Source organism: Heliangelus exortis, chromosome 2 (genome assembly GCF_036169615.1).
Source record: "Heliangelus exortis chromosome 2, bHelExo1.hap1, whole genome shotgun sequence".
NCBI classification, from domain to species: Eukaryota; Metazoa; Chordata; class Aves; order Apodiformes; family Trochilidae; genus Heliangelus; species Heliangelus exortis.
The window spans coordinates 100,758,334-100,779,463 of record NC_092423.1 but is presented as its reverse complement, the minus strand read 5'-3'; the positions used below and the strand labels follow the sequence as shown (position 1 = coordinate 100,779,463).

Genomic DNA, 21,130 nt, shown 5'->3' with positions numbered 1-21,130 from the left:
GTGGGAGCTACTACATATAGCATAAGTAAGAAGATTCTACTAATTAGACTCCGAACTGAGGCCTTCAAAATTATGCCTTTAGTCTCCTGCTCCCTCTGCTGGCTTCTAGCTGCTTGTCCTTTTCACTTAGCCTTCTGGTTCTTTCTTTTCTAACTGAACTGTATGGACAACTGAACTACATGAAATAATGCACAGTTTATTGTAGTTTTTTAATGTGGTTCAAAATTATTACCTTTTTATAAAACGACCAACACAATAAAAATGAAATACTGTCAAGTAATCAAAGCATACTGTAAACACTGATTAATAAAAATTCCCCAAAGTACCCAATTAATGCCATTAACATTATAGTAGAGGTATTTGTTGTTTAAAACCTTTTAGTTAAAATGCAGATGTAGAACTCTGACTAAAAAACAAAAAAATTAAGATGACCTGAGTTGGAAAACAACCAGAAAATCAAAGAGATGCAGTTTCTCACCAATTCTTTCATTATGAAATGAGAATGAAAAAATAACAGATTGAAACAAAAACCCCCTCTTAGTCCAGCCAGGCTTTGCTGCAGTTCAGTGCTCAGCCCCAGGGCAGGAATGAGGAAAAACTCCACGCAGGTCAAAAGCTCTGCTGAAGTCAAACACTTCTGCCTGTTGGCCCTTAGTCAGAATGAGGTTCCTCAAACAGCCATGGAATGCAGTCTTGCTTGTGAGGCAGTTTTGCTTCACATCAGCTGAAAAACAAATGTGAAAATACATAGAATCTGTTTCTAATGAACTGAAACAATACAAAGATCCAGGTTATTATTCACTTGCTTCCCCTTCCTCCCAAATGAGAGGTATAACCAACACCTGAGCAGCATCAAGTTCCACTCATGTTTGGATGATCTGGGATGTCCCACCGCCTTCCATGCCCTGTATAACTTGTGCAGTTTGTAGAAAAAAATTGTCCAAGGGGATAGTGGGAGATAAGACAGGTTATAAGAGATGAAAAAGCCACTGTACACAGGTGTCTTCCCAGTTAAAACTGAAACTAGAAGAATATGAAGAAATAGCCATGGACTTCATTGGCACACTTAAAAATGAGGTTAGTAAAGAGTCCCGTTTGGTTTTCCATACAACCTATGAAACAATGCATTCCATTTCTGCAGTACTCAACAAAACTGAAGAATTCCTCTTTCCTCTATAGACCCTAATCTTCACTGAGAGATCACTGAAAGAACAATTAGTATCACATTACCCAATTAAAAAGAAAAAAATTTCACAAGATGCAGACAAAGCTGCTTTGGTATTTGAGAAACACCAGATTTTAATCAAGATCTGATTAATTAGCATTAATTCATTTGTCATGAAGCACAAAAGCCTTGTCCAGATGTTACAGATGTGTCTGTAACATTTCAAGCTATTCTCCCTAAAGCTTTCCAAATATTTAATAGCCTAGTATGCCCTTCAGACCGCATCACTTTGTTTTCATACAAATGAAAATACTTGAACTGGTTAATTAGAAGAGCTGTTTCAAATGTATATAGGCATTTTATGCTATGTTTGAAGGCATAAGATATTCAAAACCACAAGAAGCCTGCTCACTACTCTCTGTATAGATGTGTTCCTTAAAAAGTACCCCTGCAAAAAGACCAAATTCCTGATGCTAGAAATTCAGTCCTCTTAATGAACGCATTGTCTTGGTTCAAATTCATAGAATCACAGAATGGTTTTGGTTTGAAGTAACTTTAAAGATCATTGAGTTCCAATCCCTCTGCATGGGCTGGGATACCTCCCACCAGACCAGGTTGCTCAAGGCCCCATCCAACCTGGCTGTGATCACTTCCAGGGATGAGGCCACCAACAACCTCCCAAGTAAACCTTTTCCAGTGTCTCACCACCCTCACTCCAAGAAAGAATTTCTTCCTAATCTCTAGTCTAATTCTACCCTCACCCAGTTTAAATTCATCACCTGTTCACTACACGCCCTTGGGAAAAATCCCTCCCAGCTTTCCTGTAGTCCCCATCAGCTACTGGAAGGCTGTAATAAGGTCTCACTGGACTCCTCTCTTCTCCAGGCTGAACACCTCAACTTTCTTGTTAAGAACTGAATTGCACTACTTGAAAAGTAATTGGATTATTTTTTTGGTTACTGTATATATGTATTGTCATTGTAGTATTAACAGACAGTTAATTCAGAAGGGAATTTGCACAGAAAAAAGGAAATACATGTTCACCTGCAGCAGTTTGACTTATGCCTGCACATCTCCTGACATGAAATATAAACAAAAATGAAGCAGAGTAAAGCACTATAGAGACCTTACTCAGATTAATGTTACAGGAACCTTTAATATCAATTTGACTGCAAGAGAACTGCACCTCAACAACAGAGGAAGGGATATTTTGAAGAGAGACTGTGAAAGACAAGACACATGGAGGAAATTCTTGTCAGAAACTAAGGAGCAGTTTTGTGTAGAAAAGTGATATGCCTTCAGTTGATCTTGACAACACACTCAACAGCTAAATGCAGTCCCCCACAAAGACAGTACATACAAATATTAATATTCTGTGATCTCAGTGACAAGGCAAGAAATGGCAGCTATGAGAGAGAGATGAAAAAAGAGAGAGGGACAGAAGAAGTGTATGTGTTAGGAATCATTCTTAGGAGAGTGAGAGCAGGAGAGAGATAAGGGAAGAGAAATATTGTTGTACCTACCAGGATAGCCTCCAACATAAATGGGATTGTTTGTGTCCGCAGATGTTGACTGGATGTAGGGATTATCAGTTTGAACCAAATTCCCATCAACTATCAGCCAAGTGCCATGTTTGCTTTTGTTTGCTTGAAGCTTGTGCCATTTTCCATCACACAAACTATTTGTGCCTCTTGGTTCATACACAGTTGTTATTCTGCCAGCTCCATTATTGACATGGAATAAAACCTGTATTAACAGCCAGATACCAATCAAGTAAGAATACATGGACTAATTATGTAGATAGAAGCACAGTCATCCTGGTGCAGAGATTTTGTTTTAATCAATGTTTGGTAAATATGCTAAACTAAAATTTACTTTGATGGCTAGGGTGTGTCCTTATTGAAGTATCTTTGTAATCTAAAAGACTTTGATTAATCAATGCAATGAATGGTCTGTTGGGTTAGCTGTTGGGTATTCTTCACTTGGTATTTCAATCTTTCTTACAAATACAAATTATGAGAATTCAGATCTGAAAGAAGATCCACTGTATTTCACTCACGAGAATGGCCTGAGAGCACTTGTCATTGCTTTATATGTTGATTTATTTAATTTATTTGTTTTTCAAAGCAGCAGATATTTCCTTAACTCTGTGATGAAGATGAATATGTGGGTATTAACTAAGAAAGTACATCCCACAGAAAGAGTGTTTCTTAAAACCATTTCTAGCTAGGAAGTCCTGAATAAAAAATGAGCTATTTCTGAGAAAAGGAAATACTTAAGAGCAATCAAGTATACATTTTTTATGCAGAAGAAGAGTGGAAAACTATGTATTGATTGTTAAAAAGCTTATGGAGCACAACGGCCAGTAGAAGTAATGAGTGGAATCTAATTGCTCATGAATATTGAAGAAGGGATTACAAAACAGGAAGCTCTATACATGCATTAATATGTTTATCAAAGACAAGTATAGCTCTATGGCAGGAAAAGTATTATACCACAAGAAAGCCATATATTTGGTCTAACATCGAAGCTAGGAAGTTATGTAGTAGAGAAGGTAATGGTGGCTGCAGACTAACAAACTACACTCTTTTTAAAAAGGCAAAAAGTTCCAGTGACTTTTCCCAGTCTTCCATTTTATCATGTGATGATGAGAAACCTTAAGACTGAAAATCTGTCTTGTACTACTTCTGTGGGGATTTTTGCCTCAGTCCCATTTAATCAGTGTCTATTTAGAGCTACACAACAGCTCTAGCTGCCCAGGTTTAAGCAAGCCTTGTAAAATGAGTGTGCCAGCACAGGGTAGCCTACCTTTCCATTTACAATCTCCAGTCCAATGGCATCAACTTTAGCACTGCTGACCCCAAGGAGAACGCCGTGCATCGCTGTTGTACGGAACTCCAGTGTGATGTTCACATCCGACCGGACTTTGTAACCTTCTCTGACTGAGAAGAAGCGATAAAGCTTCTAACAGAAAACTTGTAATGCACAGTACAGAGTGGAATGCATATGTTGGCATTAAAAGACCTAAAAAGTTTAACTATTCTGCTGCAGAACCCCTGGGAAGTAAGTTTTTCAAAGTCATAATTCACATTTTATACTGGAAAAGAAATTCCTGAGTTTTTTAATTATTTTAGATTTAATAAATTCTAGCTCATTTGTAAGAAACAGTAAAAAGCACAGTTCAATCCTTCACGTTACACCTCAAGTCACAGAATCATAGAATGGTTTGGGTTGGAAGGGGCCTGAAAGATTATATAGTTTCAACTCTCCTGCTACAGGCGGGGACAATTCACACTAGAGCAGGTTGCTCAAAGCCCAATCCAACTTGGAGATGGAAGTCCCCTACAACTTTTTTCTCCATACCTTTTAGTAGACCTTAACATCACAAACATGAATATACTTAGCTGAAGAAATAGGAATTTAATTTCTTTCCCCACACTATAATCATGAGCTCTTTCATTTATGGAAGTCTGACCTTTGCAGAAATGGTCACTTCTGAACTAAATGGACTAAAGGGACTCACTTAGAAATATATATGCAGGGCATGCACTCTTTGTGTGAGGAATCAATTAATTACACACAATTCCAGCAAGACCTATAAAGAGTACGTTTTCACTAACATTAATTCAGGAAAGGATTGCTTTCATTTACTGACACTTACCAAGAGCAGCGAAGCCACTGCCATCAAAGAAAGTACCATCCTGTGCTTTTGCATAGCATTTATTCACAGCAAAGATGGAGACAGGGCTCTCATTGTCCAGTTGTTTGCTATTAATCATCACATTACCAAGGCAGGCAGCAATACTGTGAGTCACCTAAGCACATTAAATATAAGAGTGTAACACAAACTGCTGCAATGATCTCTTAGTGATTCACCTGATGTTATTGTAAATAAGTCTCTCTGAACAAAACACAGCAAATATTTGTGTAATTATATTGCTACTATTAGGTATCTTTATATAAGGTCACAAACATACATAATGTCTTAAGAGTCAAAATAAATAGTTTAGAAACCCAGTACACACTCTCTATAACATACACTCAGAATTGTACTTGCTTGAATGTAGGCAGAAATATGCTCAACAGTTGAAGACATTCAAATGCAAATTAAAACGCATGTCAAGATTTTGTACAATTTACAATATAAATCACCAGACTTCAAGCCAACACAGTGATTCACTAGAATTTCTCACTACTACTATTTTCAGCAATTGCAGATGCAAAGTATTAAAATATTTGTTATCCTCATTACTCCATTAAAAATCATGGGCAAAGAAAGTATGCCTAGGAACTGAAAAATATTTTTACCATTGTTGGAATCCTCTGAGATAACAGACTGCATAAGTAGTAAGGTCTAGTCTCAGACAGCTAAACACAGCCTTTCAGAGATATTTAAGAAACCTAATTTCTATTTGAATGCAATAGGACTCAGGTACCAAAATGTTTGAGATTCTATGTCATATTTTTATCTTACAGTATGAAACACAAATTCATATTCTTCATCCATTTTTAATGGAGATTGATAGAAGGGCTGTTAGTAATTTACAAGGATACAAGCTCTAGCTAGAGTCACTAAACCATAGAAAACTAGGATTGATGTGATAAAGGATCATTACTTTCTTCGTTGCTTCTTCCCCTAAGTACTTTTTTTTTTTTTTTTTGCTTCTGTCAGGGACAGGATGCTGAGTTAGATGGGTTTGATGCAGTATGCTTATTCTAATATCTCAAAAAGTCAGAGATGCTCCACCACCCCAAACTTTCTTACATTTCCAAGGTTCTTTGGCACATAGTCCAAGGGGAGTCCTCCCACATAGAGCTTCCCTTCCACATCCAAAGTGCTACCATCTCCCAGAGCACTGACTGCTACCAATTCCTGTCCATCCACAACAATTATACCTTTTCTTTTAACGTATTCTGTCTTTATCTGGAAAAAACAAGAGCATGCAAACCAATCAGTTATCTAGTCATCAGTTGCTACACAAGTAAGCAAGACAATTTTTTGGTGGTTAGTGTTTGACACACTGTCCTAAGGCATCCTCTTGAAATTCATTATGAAGTTAAGGCCGTTTCAGAAGGGAAGTGAGCAGCTAAACTGCTCCTTGCCTCCCGAAGGGCTCACAATGATTGCATGTTGTCCTGCTAAGTTTTTCAGTGTCTTAGCAGTCATTATTTAAAACCACTCATTATTGCCTTAGGATATGAGTATATCATTTTGAAGAAGGGAGTACTGTGCTGGTCTTCTGTGATTACTGGGCCGCCCACCAGCTGAGCTATCGTAGCTCTCTGAAGTACACACTCCTACACCATAATTTTAGGACAGGCAGTGCTGGATTTACTATGACCAAAAACCTTTCCAGATCTGTCCACTTTATTTACTGACATCCCCATGCCTTCTTTGCACTAAACCAATTACTTGCATGCAGAGGTTTTTTTCCCCATAATCAACTAGCCATTTACTCTTCCCTGGTTACTTTTAACCCCAGTGAGAATCCTGGCCATGTTCAACATGTGGCTTCATGAATATCTGGGTAGGTAAAGGAATAAACTGATATAGCTGGGTGATAGCAGCAGATGGCACAGAATGGAAACAAGTGCTTCTTTCCACAGCAATGGCTATTAGCTTACACTGATTGCTACTGCAATTATCACCCCCAGCTGTGAAGCAGTATGACTCAGCCTTAATATCTGAAAAAGGTTCAAGCAAACATTTCTATGTTCTGGGTAGTAAAGGTAGGTCAGCTCTCATACAGAATATATTCATCTCTTAAAAAGTGGACAGTGTGAGTTTTACATGAATATATTCGATTTTAAACTTGCGAGAGTAAATCCCAGGGTGTCCTTCCTTTCAGGGAAGGCAGCAGAGGTTGACTGGGATCTCCCTGTCCAAAAGTTCACATTTGCTTTCTTTATGTTAGTTGTTGCTGTTTTTAATTCTGCTGGTTATGTATGTAAAGCAAAAGCAACACTGCTGATTCCGAAGGCATCTAGGAGATATGGTGAGCTTTGTGTCATCAATCACTTTGTCTAAGCCACTTCCTGGAGTTGAGGCTTCATGTTTAGACAAGGGGATGGAAGCTCAGCAGGAGGGATATTATCATTTTAGCCTGCCTTAAGGAAAAGTAATGCGGTCAGAGTTACTCTTAAAACTCATGCAGGCAACACATGAGTTTTCATGAGAAAGCCAGAGTAAGCAGCAGATCAGTTGCTCAGAACTGGGCCAATAGAGGCTGACAGTCTTTATGAAGAAGGTCTGGAATGTTAGGAAACACCTGAAAGCTGTAACCATGATTTCTCCTCAAACTCTCTTTATGCCAAGCCATCCCCCTCCAGCCTCTATTTTTTTTTTTTTTTTTAAATGTATACCTTTAATGTTGCATCTATCAAGGAAAGGACAGAGGGTGCTTCCCTGTTAGCACTATCTGCTATGAGATACTCAGATATTAAGAGCCAAGTGGGAGCAGAATATGTGTACCCACATATCTTTTTCACCCCATTACACACACATTGCAGATCTTCAGTGACAGAGTGCATAGGAAGCTCCCTGTGGAAAATCAGTTTCTAGACCTCTCTGTTGCATTATTCTCTGGTGAAGATGACCATTATTACATAGCTGGTCATCCATTTTATTTCTAAATAATCCGAGACATTTGGATGCTGAAATTGGTGCATATTTAGTAAGAATTTAAAAGGAAAATTCAAACAGAAGTTATCCAAATGGTTTCGTGACTGGGTTGAAACATTTTACAACAGAAGCAACACAGAAACTGTACAGGAAAGGCAGGAAAACACATCCCAATAACTCCAAGGAAGAGCAAATGGAGGACAAGTTTGGAGACTACCTACCGTATGCCATTTTCCATCACTGATAACAGCAGGGTGAAAAGCTACTGCTTTTCCTTTTCCTAGATCAAATGAGAAATAGAGCTGTCCCCCATAGAGCTGTAGGGCTGCATAATCAACCTGGTTCTGGTGAGCCATGTAGTAAATCAGGCCACTGGAGGCAAAGGTCCTGAGATTCAGTTGGACAGAAAGCCTAGACAATAAAAAATTCAGTGTTACAGAAAAATATCTGCTCCAAATTGACAAAAAGCTTTTCTGGAGGCAGAAAACAGCCTCAACCAACTTATTACTATGAAAAGAAATTTACTATTACAAAAGCCAGAAAAGTAGAATGTGCATTGATTCTAAGAAAACGTGACCTATAATGCAATTTCATGGTGGAAACCAGCACCCTACCTGTCAGAAAAAGAACTTGTGACAGAGCAAGTAGTGCTTTAAGAGTGACAGGCTCAGCTATTTGTGACAGCAGCCCTGCCTATTGCCCCAAGAAAAGAACAGATTCCAGGATAATGTGATGGTAGCCATTATTATCAGCCAGCCTTGCTGGGATATAATGAGCAGACCGAGAACAGAGGAAGGCTTGAAAGGTGGAGGAACTGATTGAACCCTTTATTATGGAGGCTCTAGAATCAGACTACACAGAATTCATCCTCTGCAATGTCCTTATGTTCAACAGTTACAACAGAAGGGCTAGAAGCCAAAAAAAGCTCTTTTCTCAATGCCTGCAGAGGCTTCCTGAGTTGAAAGAAGCATATGCCCTTGGCAAGGCTGTGGTTGGAGGACTTTGTTGGGAGCTTCTCAAACAAATCAGGTCTCAATAGAATGATTCTTCTGACTCAGTAGTTTTTGCTCACTCCCCAGGTCATGGGAGGAGCTAACATGGAAGGTGTAATTTCAGAAAATTCAGGAGAGCATGAGGCATTATCTGCATCAGTCAAAAGAACAGGCATCAGATGAGCTCTGCATGTGGAAAACAGAAATCAAAATACTTAAGAGAAGATATAGTGGGGCATTTAAGTCTGAGGGGAAAAAATGCAGAACTCCAACCTCAAATTAAACTCATCACCAACCTGGGAAAGAGACAGAAACCTGAGGCAAGGGCCATGCTAATGCATCATTCATGAAAACCATAGCTCAATACAAGGTAACACACTGAGTGCATGTGCAATTCAGGATATACTCACTTCTTTCTGACAGCAGACTGATTGAAGAGCAGTGTCAAGTGGCTGCCTTTAGCAAGTCCAAACTGATAGGCACCTTGAATATGATCAGGTAGCTCATCTTTTGCACAAACTACCTGTTAATGAAAGGACTTTATAAAGAATCATACCAAATACTGACCAGAATGTGCTGAATGAATGGCAATGTGCTTACTACACAAAAGTTCATAAGAAGCAAAACTGAGCAACGTGATCACAGAATCATAGGAACAGGAATGGACCCCCTAGATATCATCTAGTCCCACCCCCTTGCAAAAATAGGATTGCCTACAGCACAGCATACAGGATGGCTGTATAGCCAGACAGCCTTTGAATATCTCCAGAGGAGACTCCACAACCTCCCTGGGCAGCCTGTTCCAGTACTCTGTCATTCTCACAGCAAAGTTTTTCCTCATGTTTAAATTGAACTTCCTGTGTACCATCTTGTGTCTGTTGCCATCTTGCTGGGCACTACTGAAGAGTCTGGGCTCCATCCTTCTCTCTTTAGGTATTTGTAGACATCGATAAGGTATCCTTCCCAGTCTTCTCTCCAGGCTAAACAGCCCAAGCTTTCTCTACCTTTCCCTGTAAGAGAGATGCTCCAGTCCCCCAGTCATCTTCCTTGCTCTCCACTGGACTTTCTCCAGCATCTCCCCATCTCTCAAACTGGGGAGCCCAGAATTGCACACAGTATTCCAGATGTGGCCTCACTGGGGCAGAAAAGAGGAAGGGGATGACCTATGACCTCCCTCAACCTACAGGCCACACTCTTCCTAACACACCCCAGGATACCATTGGCCATCTTGGCCACAAGGGCATAATCTTGGCTCATGGTTAACTTATTGTTCACCCAGATTCCAAGACCCTTCTCCTCAGTGCTGCTTTCCTGCAGGTCAGCCCTAACCCATACTGATGCATTTGCCTTTGTTGGATATCATTTTATTCCTCTCTGCCCACAAAGTATACAGCAATATCAACTAGCTAAACCTCTAATCATTCATAGCCATCTTTTATCTCAAAAAGAACTAGTTCTAATGACTGAGCTATGTCTCATGGACCAGCAACTACTGAGAAATATTTGTAGCTTGAGAAGTATTAATTCACTGTTTGCCTAATTGATAGCCATTTTCGTAACAAATGCTGGAGGTGAGAATATAACTCCAGTGTGAAAATCTTATGGACTTGATAGAAATTTTTCCCCACTTAGAAATACATAGTAGCAGAGTATGATCCAAACTTATACTTAAGTTCTAAGAACGGCTATTTCTTTTTATAGCCACAGTTGTATGAAATGTATAAAATCCTGCTTTCTCTTGCCACAGAAAAATTATTTCAGGATGCTTTGGAAACAGTTCATTATAAAAGATGTGCAGCTGCTAAAAGGGTGAGAAGAAATGCTGCCCTCTCTCTTGGGAACAGGGGCCATGTGAGAGGAAACAGGTGCTGTGCAAGCTGCATTCAGACACTGAGTGTCTCTGGAATGGTTTGTGCCTCCTCTTTGAAGCAGTGCAGAGACTGCATGTGTGTGACCAGGAAAATATGAATGCTGGCTTGCACAGCTAATGCAAATCTCAGCACAGAGCCACTTGGTCAGGAATACACTAAAGATAATAGTTACTGTAAAAGTCCTTTTGCCAGGGGATTATCATTCCACTTTTTCTTTTCTTTTTTAGCGTTGCTGCCTGAACAATGAGAAACCTAACCACATTTTCCTTTCAAATGGCCAACAGGCTGCTACAAAGGTTCATAATAGTTTTTTGTAAAAAAATTAACTTAAATCCACATTCACTGAACCATTTCATACTACTGAAAAACCAAATGTACACTTTAAAAATACTCCACAAAGCTAAAATGCATCTTGCAGTTGAACACTTTCCTAGAAGAGGCAATAAAGCTTTGCTGTAATACATACTTTTTTTGTATCTGTAAGAGGCCTCCGGGGAACTGGTATAGCCCGAAGTTCAGGTTGGGTCTCAATGTCTTCTAGCTGTATGGCTGGTTTAAGCTTCTCTGACAAAAAGCAGCTGTCCATATCCACATGTTCATACTTCATAGAAGTAGTGAAATACAAAAGCCTGTATTTTTAAAAAATCCTACATTTTAACAAGTGAAATCTCAGATCCCTGCACTTCCCAAGTACAAGGAGAGTGTTTTATAGGATTTTTAAATAGTAACAAGAGAAAGGGGAAAAAGTGGACAAAAAAATTGAGAAAATGGCAAATGTGTTTGAAAAACAGTACTAATAGACAATATTCTCTCTGTGAATATTGGTGAAGCTATAGAAGAGAAAGCTGCATATTTTTGTAGCATCTCTATACACACTGAAGACATTTTTTTATGCTATTTGGAAATGTAGCTGGTAATATCTGTCTGCTTCCTCTTATAATACCCAGATGATCAGTATCATGCTTGTCTTATGTTAAAAACCCAATAAACAATGTCACTAAAGAGATTACAAATTGCAATTAATAATTATTGCATACAATTTTCCAAAACAGGGCAGTTACTCCTGTGACTTACTCCTTGTTAAAAATAAGATTGCTGATACAGCCTTGAAAGGAGCCAGCCATTTTCAGCCCCAGGATACCCTCTCCTGCTGGAATGCCACCAGCATAGAAGTTAGAAATATTCATGGGGCTCATTTCTGCTGACGCACCAAGCCTCAGTTCTGCAGGGTTACTTTCATCCACCTGTACAGTTATGATCCTGGGAAAGATAAGGTACAGAAAACATTTAACAATGACCTTAGAAATTAATTTTCAAATTAAGCATTCCTTCTGGCCTCAAAAAATGTCCTGCTCTAATAAAGATTCCATCACTTTGATAAACCCTTCTATGTCTTAAAACTAGAAGATCTTCTTTACACAATTTTTAAGATGTAGAGTTATGCCAAAAGTCTTTCTAAATTACATTAATAGGTATCTTTCCAAAATTATTTTGATTGCTGAATTCCTTTCTAAGACTACTTATATTTTATATATTACTACTACTATACTTCAGTCCCATGGCTCAAGCCATCTATAGATTTTTTGGGAGGTTTTAACTTCAGTGGCTGTACGCTGTATAAAATTACCATGTAAATCAGAACACCTCCACAGCAGGAAAACACAGCCACTGTTTTTCCACTTAGTGAGCTAGCAAAGATGGTTCTTCAGAGAGTGCAGTGAACTGACAAGAGCATACAGTTATTAAAACAGGTAGTACCTGTTTGCAGTCACATGTACCTCTTATTGCGGATTAGGATGACAGAGTGTTCTTGTCCATCACTGTATGTCCCATTAGCAGACTGAACAATTACTTTTCTAGTACTTGCTCTATCTCCAGCATTAACATGCACTCCAAGATGACCATCAACCAGCACGATGGAAAAGAAGGGCTGTGGATTCAATCAGAAGATTAACTATAATTCAGCTTGCTGTCACACATTCAGTGTTTAAACAGGACATTCTTTGGAAAAAAAAAAATACCTCTAACTTCATTATAAACATTTTAATGAAACTCAAGACTAGTAAGCATGTGTTGGCACCTCTCAGAGTACAAAGCCTTCTAACAGAAAAATATGAAAGCTGTAAATTTCTCTGCTCGTGATAAAAAATCAGGTTAAAATGCAGAGGTTTTTTTTGTTATTGGTTTATTAACACCACCACCACCATCCAAAAATGGCAAAACCACACCCAGGAAGACTTTGTTTTCAGTACTTGCCAAATGTGCTTGTCTGCGTCGTCGCTTTTCCAGTCCCCTGCTGAGTCCAGCAAGGATGATGCCACTACTGTTCTTGGTAGCAAAAGTTGCCATCAGTTCTGATTCTGGACTTAAGGACTTGGGTACCAACTCAATATATCCATTCTTGAAGATGCTTACACTATGAATAGGCTATTTTATGAGGAAGATAAATAATTATTTACTTTGTCCTACGTAGCACACAGAAAAAAAAAGAAAAAAAGCAAAAGCAGTTCTAGATTATAGTCTTAGAATTTTTCAAGATAAACCCATTCCAGCTCACTATATTCTTTCACAAACACTACTATTCACTGTTCAATAACAAGAAAGATAGATCACAAACCCTAGAAATTTCCTACCTCCAATACACAGCCTTTTCTTACTCCGTAGGAATTTCTGAGCAAGTCAAAGGTTGAACGGGATATTTCCAGATTCTTGATGCATCCTACATACATTCTACTATTAAGACCCTTCCTGAAACACAAGACAAGGTATTTTTTTCCAGCAAGCAGTACTTGGAATCTTCTGGGAGAAAAGATTAAGTTATTTTCAACAAGAGAGAGCTGTTTTAAATAAAATAGTCAGTCCAGTGTAAGGGAAAACAGGGTTAGTTTGGGTTTTAGCAGATCTTAATTATGATCCTAAAGAGTGTCAGATAACAGTGTTCTGAAATGGAAACATTGCTAGGCCAGGTCATTTTCCAAAACTTGAAGGTGAATCTTCAGCTGAAATGTAATGGCTTTTATGTGAGAGGCTGAGTGAAGCTCCCTACTACCTAGTAATTTTTTATTACTGAAGTCTGGAGAATACCTAATTTGGTTCCAGGTTTAAGTCAGAGAAATCTAAGGTTGTCTTGACACAATCCCTTACAGGCTGCTATGCCAGCTCAGACCAAAAAGTTGCATCTCTGCAATAACTGCTTAAAGACTAATACTTTCCTGGAATTTACCTTAATTTCAAGAGCACGCAGACAGTTACATTTTTCTTTTGCCATGTTTATCCTTTCAAAGTGAATTTACTGGAAGAAATGTGACTTTAAAAGTTCAGCAGGCATGTGCAATTCGAAAAGTATAAACTAAATACATGCTATAGCATATATATTTGTGTATATATTTTTATTTATATTTTTATATGTACGTGTATATATATGTGTGTGTATATATACGGTTTTTGATCTGTCAACAATACTGTCTTCTCTGTTCCAAAACTGGATTACAGGGATTCCTTTCTGAAATAGAACTTTTATTCTGAAGCTCAGTTTTCATAAATGCCAGCTGGAAAACACAAGGCTCACACAGGTAGAGATCAAAGGTACATCATTCCAGGCAGCCACGCTGAACACTTGCCAGTCTGACACAAAAAGCAGGCTGCTGCTGCAGCAGCTGCTGTTGTGAAAATCACCCACAGAGAGGAAAAACAGAAGTTTGTCTCTGATCTAAACTGCAGTGTAATGCCTAGCAGTGAAAAACACGTTATTAGAGTTTATAAGGCAAAGGACAGATAATTCTGTGGTATACATGACCATGAACAAGCCTTCAGGCTTCACTGGTACTCACTAATTTCAGTGGAGATAGCAGAGTTTGCTAAAGTCTTTCCCTCTACTTACAGGAGAAAGGGAAAGGGGGAAAAACCAAGAGGACACTACCTCACAGGCCTTGATCTTGGCAGCCCACCAATGAAGATTGGGTCCTTATCTGAGCGGTTCAGGTCTGAGGCAACCCCAGGTGATTCTCCTTGCTTTGTTTCTTTATAATTAAGGTTATATGCATCCATGACTGCCAAAATTCCTGCAAGGAACAGAGAGTAAAGATCTGGAGAAGAACACAAATACACATTCTTCCATTTTAACAACCTTATCTCTAACAGAGGAAAATGTATTTGTTGTCTCAAACATATATGGACAGTCTTATTTTCAGAATGAGTAATTTACTGTACTTACAGCTATTCTGTCAATCTCATTCATTTTTTTTCCTGACAAAGTTAACCTGGGGATGAGTACAGGAAAGACAACATCATAGGGGTTGGAAGGGACCTTTAGAGATCATCTAGTCTGACCCCTTTGCCAAAGCAGGATTACCTCAGGCAGACCACACAGGACTGCATGCAGGTGGGTTTTGAATGTCTCCAGAGGAGACTCCACAACCTCTCTGGGCAACCTAAACTGAGCCTGTGCCAGTGCTCTGCCACCCATTCACAGTAAAGAAGTTTCTCCTCATGTTGAGATGGAACTTCCTATGTTCTAGCTTACACCCATTACTCCTTGACCTATTACTGGGAACCACTGAAAAGAAATTGGCCCCTTCCTCTTGACACCTACTTCTCAGATATTTACAGATATTAATCAGATCCCCTCTTAGCCTTTTCTCAAGGCTAAACAGCCCCAGTTCTGTCTTTCTTCACAGGAGAGACACTCAAGTCTCTTAAATCATCCTCGTAGGTCTCCACTGGACTTTCTCCAGTAGATCCCTGGCTCTCTTGAACTGCAGAGCCCCAAAAATCCCTAGATCTGCTGAACACTTTTCCTGATACAAGGATACCCAAGGATACCCAAGGGCACATGGCTAAATTTACTGCTTACCTATGAACTTAATTACTCATGGAGATTTTGCTGCCCACTATGACTCCAAAGAGCTGCTTTTCAGCAGTATGTCCCCTAATATGTACTGGTGTACAGATGAAGGACTCTACACTTGTCCTTATTAAACTTCATGAGGTTCACCTTTGCCCAGCTCTCTAGTTTGTTTAGGTCTTGTTGGATGGCAGCACAGCCTTCTGGTGTGCAAGACACCCCTCCCAGCTTCGTATCATCAGCAAACTTGCTGAGGTTACACTCTATCCCTTCACCCAGGTTGTTGATGAAGATATTGAACAAAACTGGACCCAGAACTGATCTCTGGGGAACACTGCAGGCCACAGACCTCCAACTTGATTCTGTGCCACTGATCACAACCCTCTGAATAGTTATTAGTTATAGGTATAAACACATTATTTGTAATGCATTACTTCCCAAATTTAGGCCCTAAGTACTGTTGTACTAGGTGCTATTAAAACAGAAAACAGACTTTCACTCTTTATAGACTTTTGCACTACCTGGTCTTTATAGGATGTGCGAAACCAAGCACAAGATTTACACAGCTGTCATACAAGCTGAGTGACATAGTTGTGGCTGCTGAAAAAACTGCACTGGAAGTTTACAGTGATGTTCCACGTGGCTTAGATATTCATATTTGTAAGTATGCAGACAGTTGGTTTGCTCAGTCCATAGCCTACCTTGTTTCTTGTTCCGACTGAATGAAATTTTATACCATGTTCCATTGTTGTAACGATTTTCTGTTGTAAGAGCAAGAGGTCCAGAACCTAAGTCAACAATCAGTCTCACTTTGCCATCGACAAGCTCAAGGGACAAGAAATCTCTCTGGGAGGAAAGCAAAAAAAAAAAACCAAACCCTAAACCAAACAAAAATGAAAAGAAACAAACAAACAAACCAACCCCCAAACCAAAATCAACAGATTAAATTCCTGGAATAAAGTCCTCCAATAGCATGTGTCCTTGGCATGTTTGAAATACTGTGTGAAAAGGGTTTGGTAACTCTTGTAACTGGGCTATTTTTAGGCCCAAGACACTTTGCTAGACATAGAAAAATTAAGTTACCCAAGAAAAATTATGTACCTCACAAGGATGTCTTTTTGTTTTGTTTTATACTTACATAAATGCATCATCAGGCTTGATTACTCAGCAGAAGGTTAGATGTCAGATTTGCTTTTTCTTGGTTGAGAATGATTTGATTTGACTGTTAGCATAATGATCAAACACTACAATATTTTTTTCTTCAGAAGCAAAGAGGTTTTTCACACACTAAAAGAAGACTTTCTGAATTTTAATAGAAGTGCCCCCTCTGCACTGCAAAACTTCAGTCAGATATCATTGTGCAATTTATTCAGGCAGTGAGTACATAAGAAAAACAATAAATAATGCAGTGACTATGAAACAACTTGTATCTAAAGGAAGCTTCATCCTCCTCCTCAGGAAAACAAAGCTACCAGCTTTGTTCCTATGCAGGAAACTGCACGATGTGATTATGAAGGTCTGGAGATGGGTCCAGGCTATATCACTGTTGCAGAAAGCTTTATTTCATTTGTTTCAGTTTACTGAATTCCCTGGATTTAATTTAATATGCCTATTAAATATTACATTGTCTTTCTGTGAGCTGAGTTCCAAAAGATTTTACGTTTTGCAAAGGTTCCTCCAGCTGAGTTCCTAGTGTTTCTTTTTCTTGCCTAAATTGCCATTAATTTTAGAATCTAGAATTAAAACAAATTATGGAGAATTCTTTTCATTGCTTACTTTTTTCCTTAGCATATGTGAATATTTGCTCCAGAAACTTATATCTAGAGTTCCTGTCTTTACTCCTTTGGCTTAAGATTTCGATCACCAGTGATAATACATACAAATAACTTTTAATAAAAGTAAGCTGGAAAATAACAAAGCAAGCAAGAAACCATCAAGTGATCAAACCAATTTTTGACAGCTTAAGAACCTGATTCATTTCCTTACAGTGCCATTTGAAGCAAGGTACAGAAGAAGCCCATTAGGTGAAAAGGTACTGAAAAATATTATTATTTGAGTCACTGTTGAGCGCAGTGCCTTCTCCACAACTGAGTATCCGCTGCCATCAAAATGGAATGAAGTATCTTCATCCTGTGGGCTACAGATGTAGAAAACAGAGTTAAAAATATTAACTGAAGATTCACGTTTTTCCAGTCATTTTTATGTAAAATATAAGAAAAGTTAGATACGTTGGTGTAGCTCACAAGCAGCATGATTAATAGGAAAGAGACTTGAATCTTGATGTTATGAATAATTCCAGCCAAAGGCCACTTTAATTACAGAATCTTACAATACTTGATTTAGCTATAGGGAAGGATGTATACAAGATAAAAAAACTGTTTTCCCCTGTTGTACGGAAAAAAGCCCAATGATTACTTAAGGCAAAACCATGATTGTTACAACATACACCCTTTTACCTAAAAAATGTAATCCATTTATCAAAATGCTTTGCATGATTGTGTTCGCAATAAATGTTCTATTTAGCCCCTTTCCCAGACATCTAATACCTGAAAAAACTCTCTCATGCAATCAAGCAGCACCCTCTGCTGTTTCTACATGAAACACTCCGCAAAAGGGAATATGGTCAAGCATTTTTTTTTTCAATTACTTAAGAATAAAAATACTACAGCCTGCAAACCCATTTCAAAATGATTACAGTAGCAAGCTCAGTGGCTATGATTTTGCTGTGGATTTTGTTTTTTATGAGTGCTTTATACTGTTTCTTATTCCAGGAAAGTATAAATTTGTCTTGCTGGAAATGACTGTAAGCATACTTTTCAAATTAGTTTTGTTCTCTGTCAGTCCCTACTTTCAATGCACAAAATGGACCACATGAACAGAATTTCTCTGAAAAAAATGACTGATGAGTGACACAATTCCATACAATGAAACTATTAGATACTATTGGCACATTCAGATATTTGTGTTCAGAACTGTAAGTTAATGATCAATGAAAAAAAAAAAAAAAAAAAAAAAAAAAAAAAGAGACAATGTACCTGCCAAAACAGCCATTGCATTTGCCCTCCCTTTCCATGTAGTTCCAAAGACCAATAGATTTGCCATTCAGGGAGGCCTCTCCCATGCAACCTTTAAAATGGGTCACCTTAACAGCAGGTGATTTCTGTAACACAAGAAAATACTTCTTAAATAGAATTAATGTTAAGTACTGTGAAAATTATGCAGCCAAATTTTTGCTTGATTGTTTTTCTTGAACTTTAACTTTGTTAGATATAATTCATAATAGAAGAACAACATGTTCCAGCATAACTATTAACAATTACCATTTAAATCATAATAGGCTAGTTTTGCTGCAAGTAAAAGAAGTAAAATAATTATGTCCTTGACTTTATTACATGCCTCATGGAATGAATAATAACAGCAAACTGAAAGAAACCATGGAAGAAGGAAACTAAAAACAAATTAATTATGTCTGTGCATCATGCATGCATACACATCCTGTCCTGCTTAATACCTCATGCAAAAATTTGCACAGAAAATTAACTTCAGGATAATAGAACATTCTTATCATGTATTTTTTTGCTTTATGTTCAGAGTACCTTGTATTTCTTGATGAGGTAACCAATTCATGCAATTATTTCTAAGTCAAAAGTATATCTCAAACATGATAAAAACATTTTACAAAATAGTGATCTCAGAATTTAACCTTGATTTGCCCTCCAAGTCCTCCAATAAACATTCGGGTAGATTTGTTAACGTCCAGTATGCTGGCTGTCCCTGGAGAGGTTGCAGATTTAGTTGAAGGCTTCTGATTGGAGTTCATTTCCTCTATGCTGAGTGTACCTGTTTTTCCAAACCTGCCAAACACAAATAAGAGTTTTAGAAATCACCACGCTTAATCAAGACATGATATTGGCTTCTCTTTTTAAGGACAAGAAGAAATCTTGTCACTGAAAAACTGGTGGTTTATGCTGTTTAAATCAAGTTCACTCACCACATAGCTGGACATTTCTACAACACAGCCATCTAATTTTAAAAAATAAAATAATAATTTTCCTGTCCAACATTTATGCCATTCTCATTTTAATTACCTGGTTGCATGTATTCTGTGCCATTTGTTGTTGTCAATTTGAAAATCAGGGTATTCCACTCTTGTTGATCCAGAGCCCAAATCCCAAAGAAGAGCTACCTTACCACGTCGCATCTCCACTGCAAGGAAGTCTGTCTGAAAAACAGCAGGGCTCATTCTATTATATAGCATGAAAATTTTAGTTGGTGGGGGTTTTTATGCCTTTTAACATGTAACATTGAATAAATCTTGCCCGATCCACGTCCACACATCCCATATTACAAGAGCTGACTTTCAACAAAATCAGGCCCAGTAAGTTTTCAGTCATTTTTACTCTATATGAAACCCAAAAACTCAGCTTATATACAATAAGTTGAATGTTTTCTTGATAGATATATAAAAACACATCATCTACATACATGTAGACATAAAGAAATGTGCACTTTTGAGTGTTTCTTAAACATACCAGTTTGTGAAGAGGTACTATCATATGATAGTGTCTCATGTGGAGCTGTGTATTTATTAGTATTACAGAGGGAAGGAAGAAGAGGCCAATGTGACTGTGAGCCACCGTGCTCCTTCTCAAGTGGGTGGATACACCATGCTCATAAGGGCCCAATCCAAGTACTTTCTCTGAGACAGCAGGCAAATTGCTTGATACACTCCAGCATGCTATGTGAAAGCATCACATAAGAGTGTTACACTCCATAAATTTAGTGCACAGGATGGGAAAAGCAAAGGGAAATTTCATGATATGGCTGAAAGGCAATGCTAAGAAATCATGTGGTTTTATTCTTTACCTCCAAGGACCTCTGGGATCTTCTAAAACAGTAAAATATTTCCAACCCTAGTGAAATTTTGTATGCAAGGAGCCTCACTTGGATATTTAGTTTGAAGTCAAATAGGAAAAAACATATATATCATCATTTAAAACATCTGACTACTACCACATTTAGTAAATGTACACTAGAAACTTACCATTCCATTGCTACCCAGGTAGAAAAGAAGGTTATCTGGTTCAGCAGTTTTCACATTGAGTGTTAAGGTGTTGTAATTCATAGATGAAATATGAGGTTGGTAGGCACGAATGCAATCTCTGTCTGCTGACACTGCAACTTTAATCTAGGGGGAAAAAGAGGAAATGGAATCTAAACAAGTCTCAATGTAGATATTTCTGGAATCTGTACTTAGCTTCTGACCAACAAATGCAAGCCATTTGCCGAGATACTTTCATGCAATCTAAGTATTGTTATCTGGGTTTGATCTTAGCAATCTCATAGAGATTCAAAATAGAAAAGAATAAAATCTGTCATAATTCACTCATCCAACTGGGAGATTTGAAGCCAATAAATTTAACTATCCAAATTACTCAGAAAATAACAACAAATCTTGATTCAGAAGCCTATATATTAGTGAAAGTTACCGAAATAATTTCAGAAAATAAAGATAAAAAAAATCTTTAAAAAACATTTCTAGTCCACATTGACAGAATTCTTTAAAAATATGTAAAATGTCAGTCTGTAATAGTTCTGCTTATTTTCAAGTCTTACAATACAGCTTACATGATTAAT

The 21,130-nt window shown here is 38.1% G+C and overlaps 1 protein-coding gene across 1 annotated transcript in view; it reads right to left on the bottom strand.

The window, feature by feature from the left end:
* Positions 1–176: 176 nt before the first annotated feature.
* LAMA1 (laminin subunit alpha 1) overlaps positions 177–21,130 on the bottom strand; it is a 98,823-nt gene continuing 77,869 nt past the window's right edge. The window contains exons 45-63 of the mRNA XM_071737200.1: positions 20,538–20,681; positions 19,582–19,715; positions 19,197–19,347; positions 18,529–18,653; positions 17,480–17,630; positions 16,195–16,339; positions 14,570–14,711; positions 13,284–13,398; positions 12,907–13,077; positions 12,429–12,580; positions 11,725–11,910; positions 11,117–11,279; positions 9,190–9,302; positions 8,009–8,198; positions 5,931–6,089; positions 4,827–4,980; positions 3,974–4,107; positions 2,689–2,911; positions 177–724 (exon numbers count right to left, since the gene is read on the bottom strand). Of these exons, the coding sequence (XP_071593301.1) occupies positions 564–724; positions 2,689–2,911; positions 3,974–4,107; positions 4,827–4,980; positions 5,931–6,089; positions 8,009–8,198; positions 9,190–9,302; positions 11,117–11,279; positions 11,725–11,910; positions 12,429–12,580; positions 12,907–13,077; positions 13,284–13,398; positions 14,570–14,711; positions 16,195–16,339; positions 17,480–17,630; positions 18,529–18,653; positions 19,197–19,347; positions 19,582–19,715; positions 20,538–20,681 (2,913 nt within the window). The 3' untranslated portion in view covers positions 177–563. The remainder of the gene's footprint in view (positions 725–2,688; positions 2,912–3,973; positions 4,108–4,826; positions 4,981–5,930; positions 6,090–8,008; positions 8,199–9,189; positions 9,303–11,116; positions 11,280–11,724; positions 11,911–12,428; positions 12,581–12,906; positions 13,078–13,283; positions 13,399–14,569; positions 14,712–16,194; positions 16,340–17,479; positions 17,631–18,528; positions 18,654–19,196; positions 19,348–19,581; positions 19,716–20,537; positions 20,682–21,130) is intronic.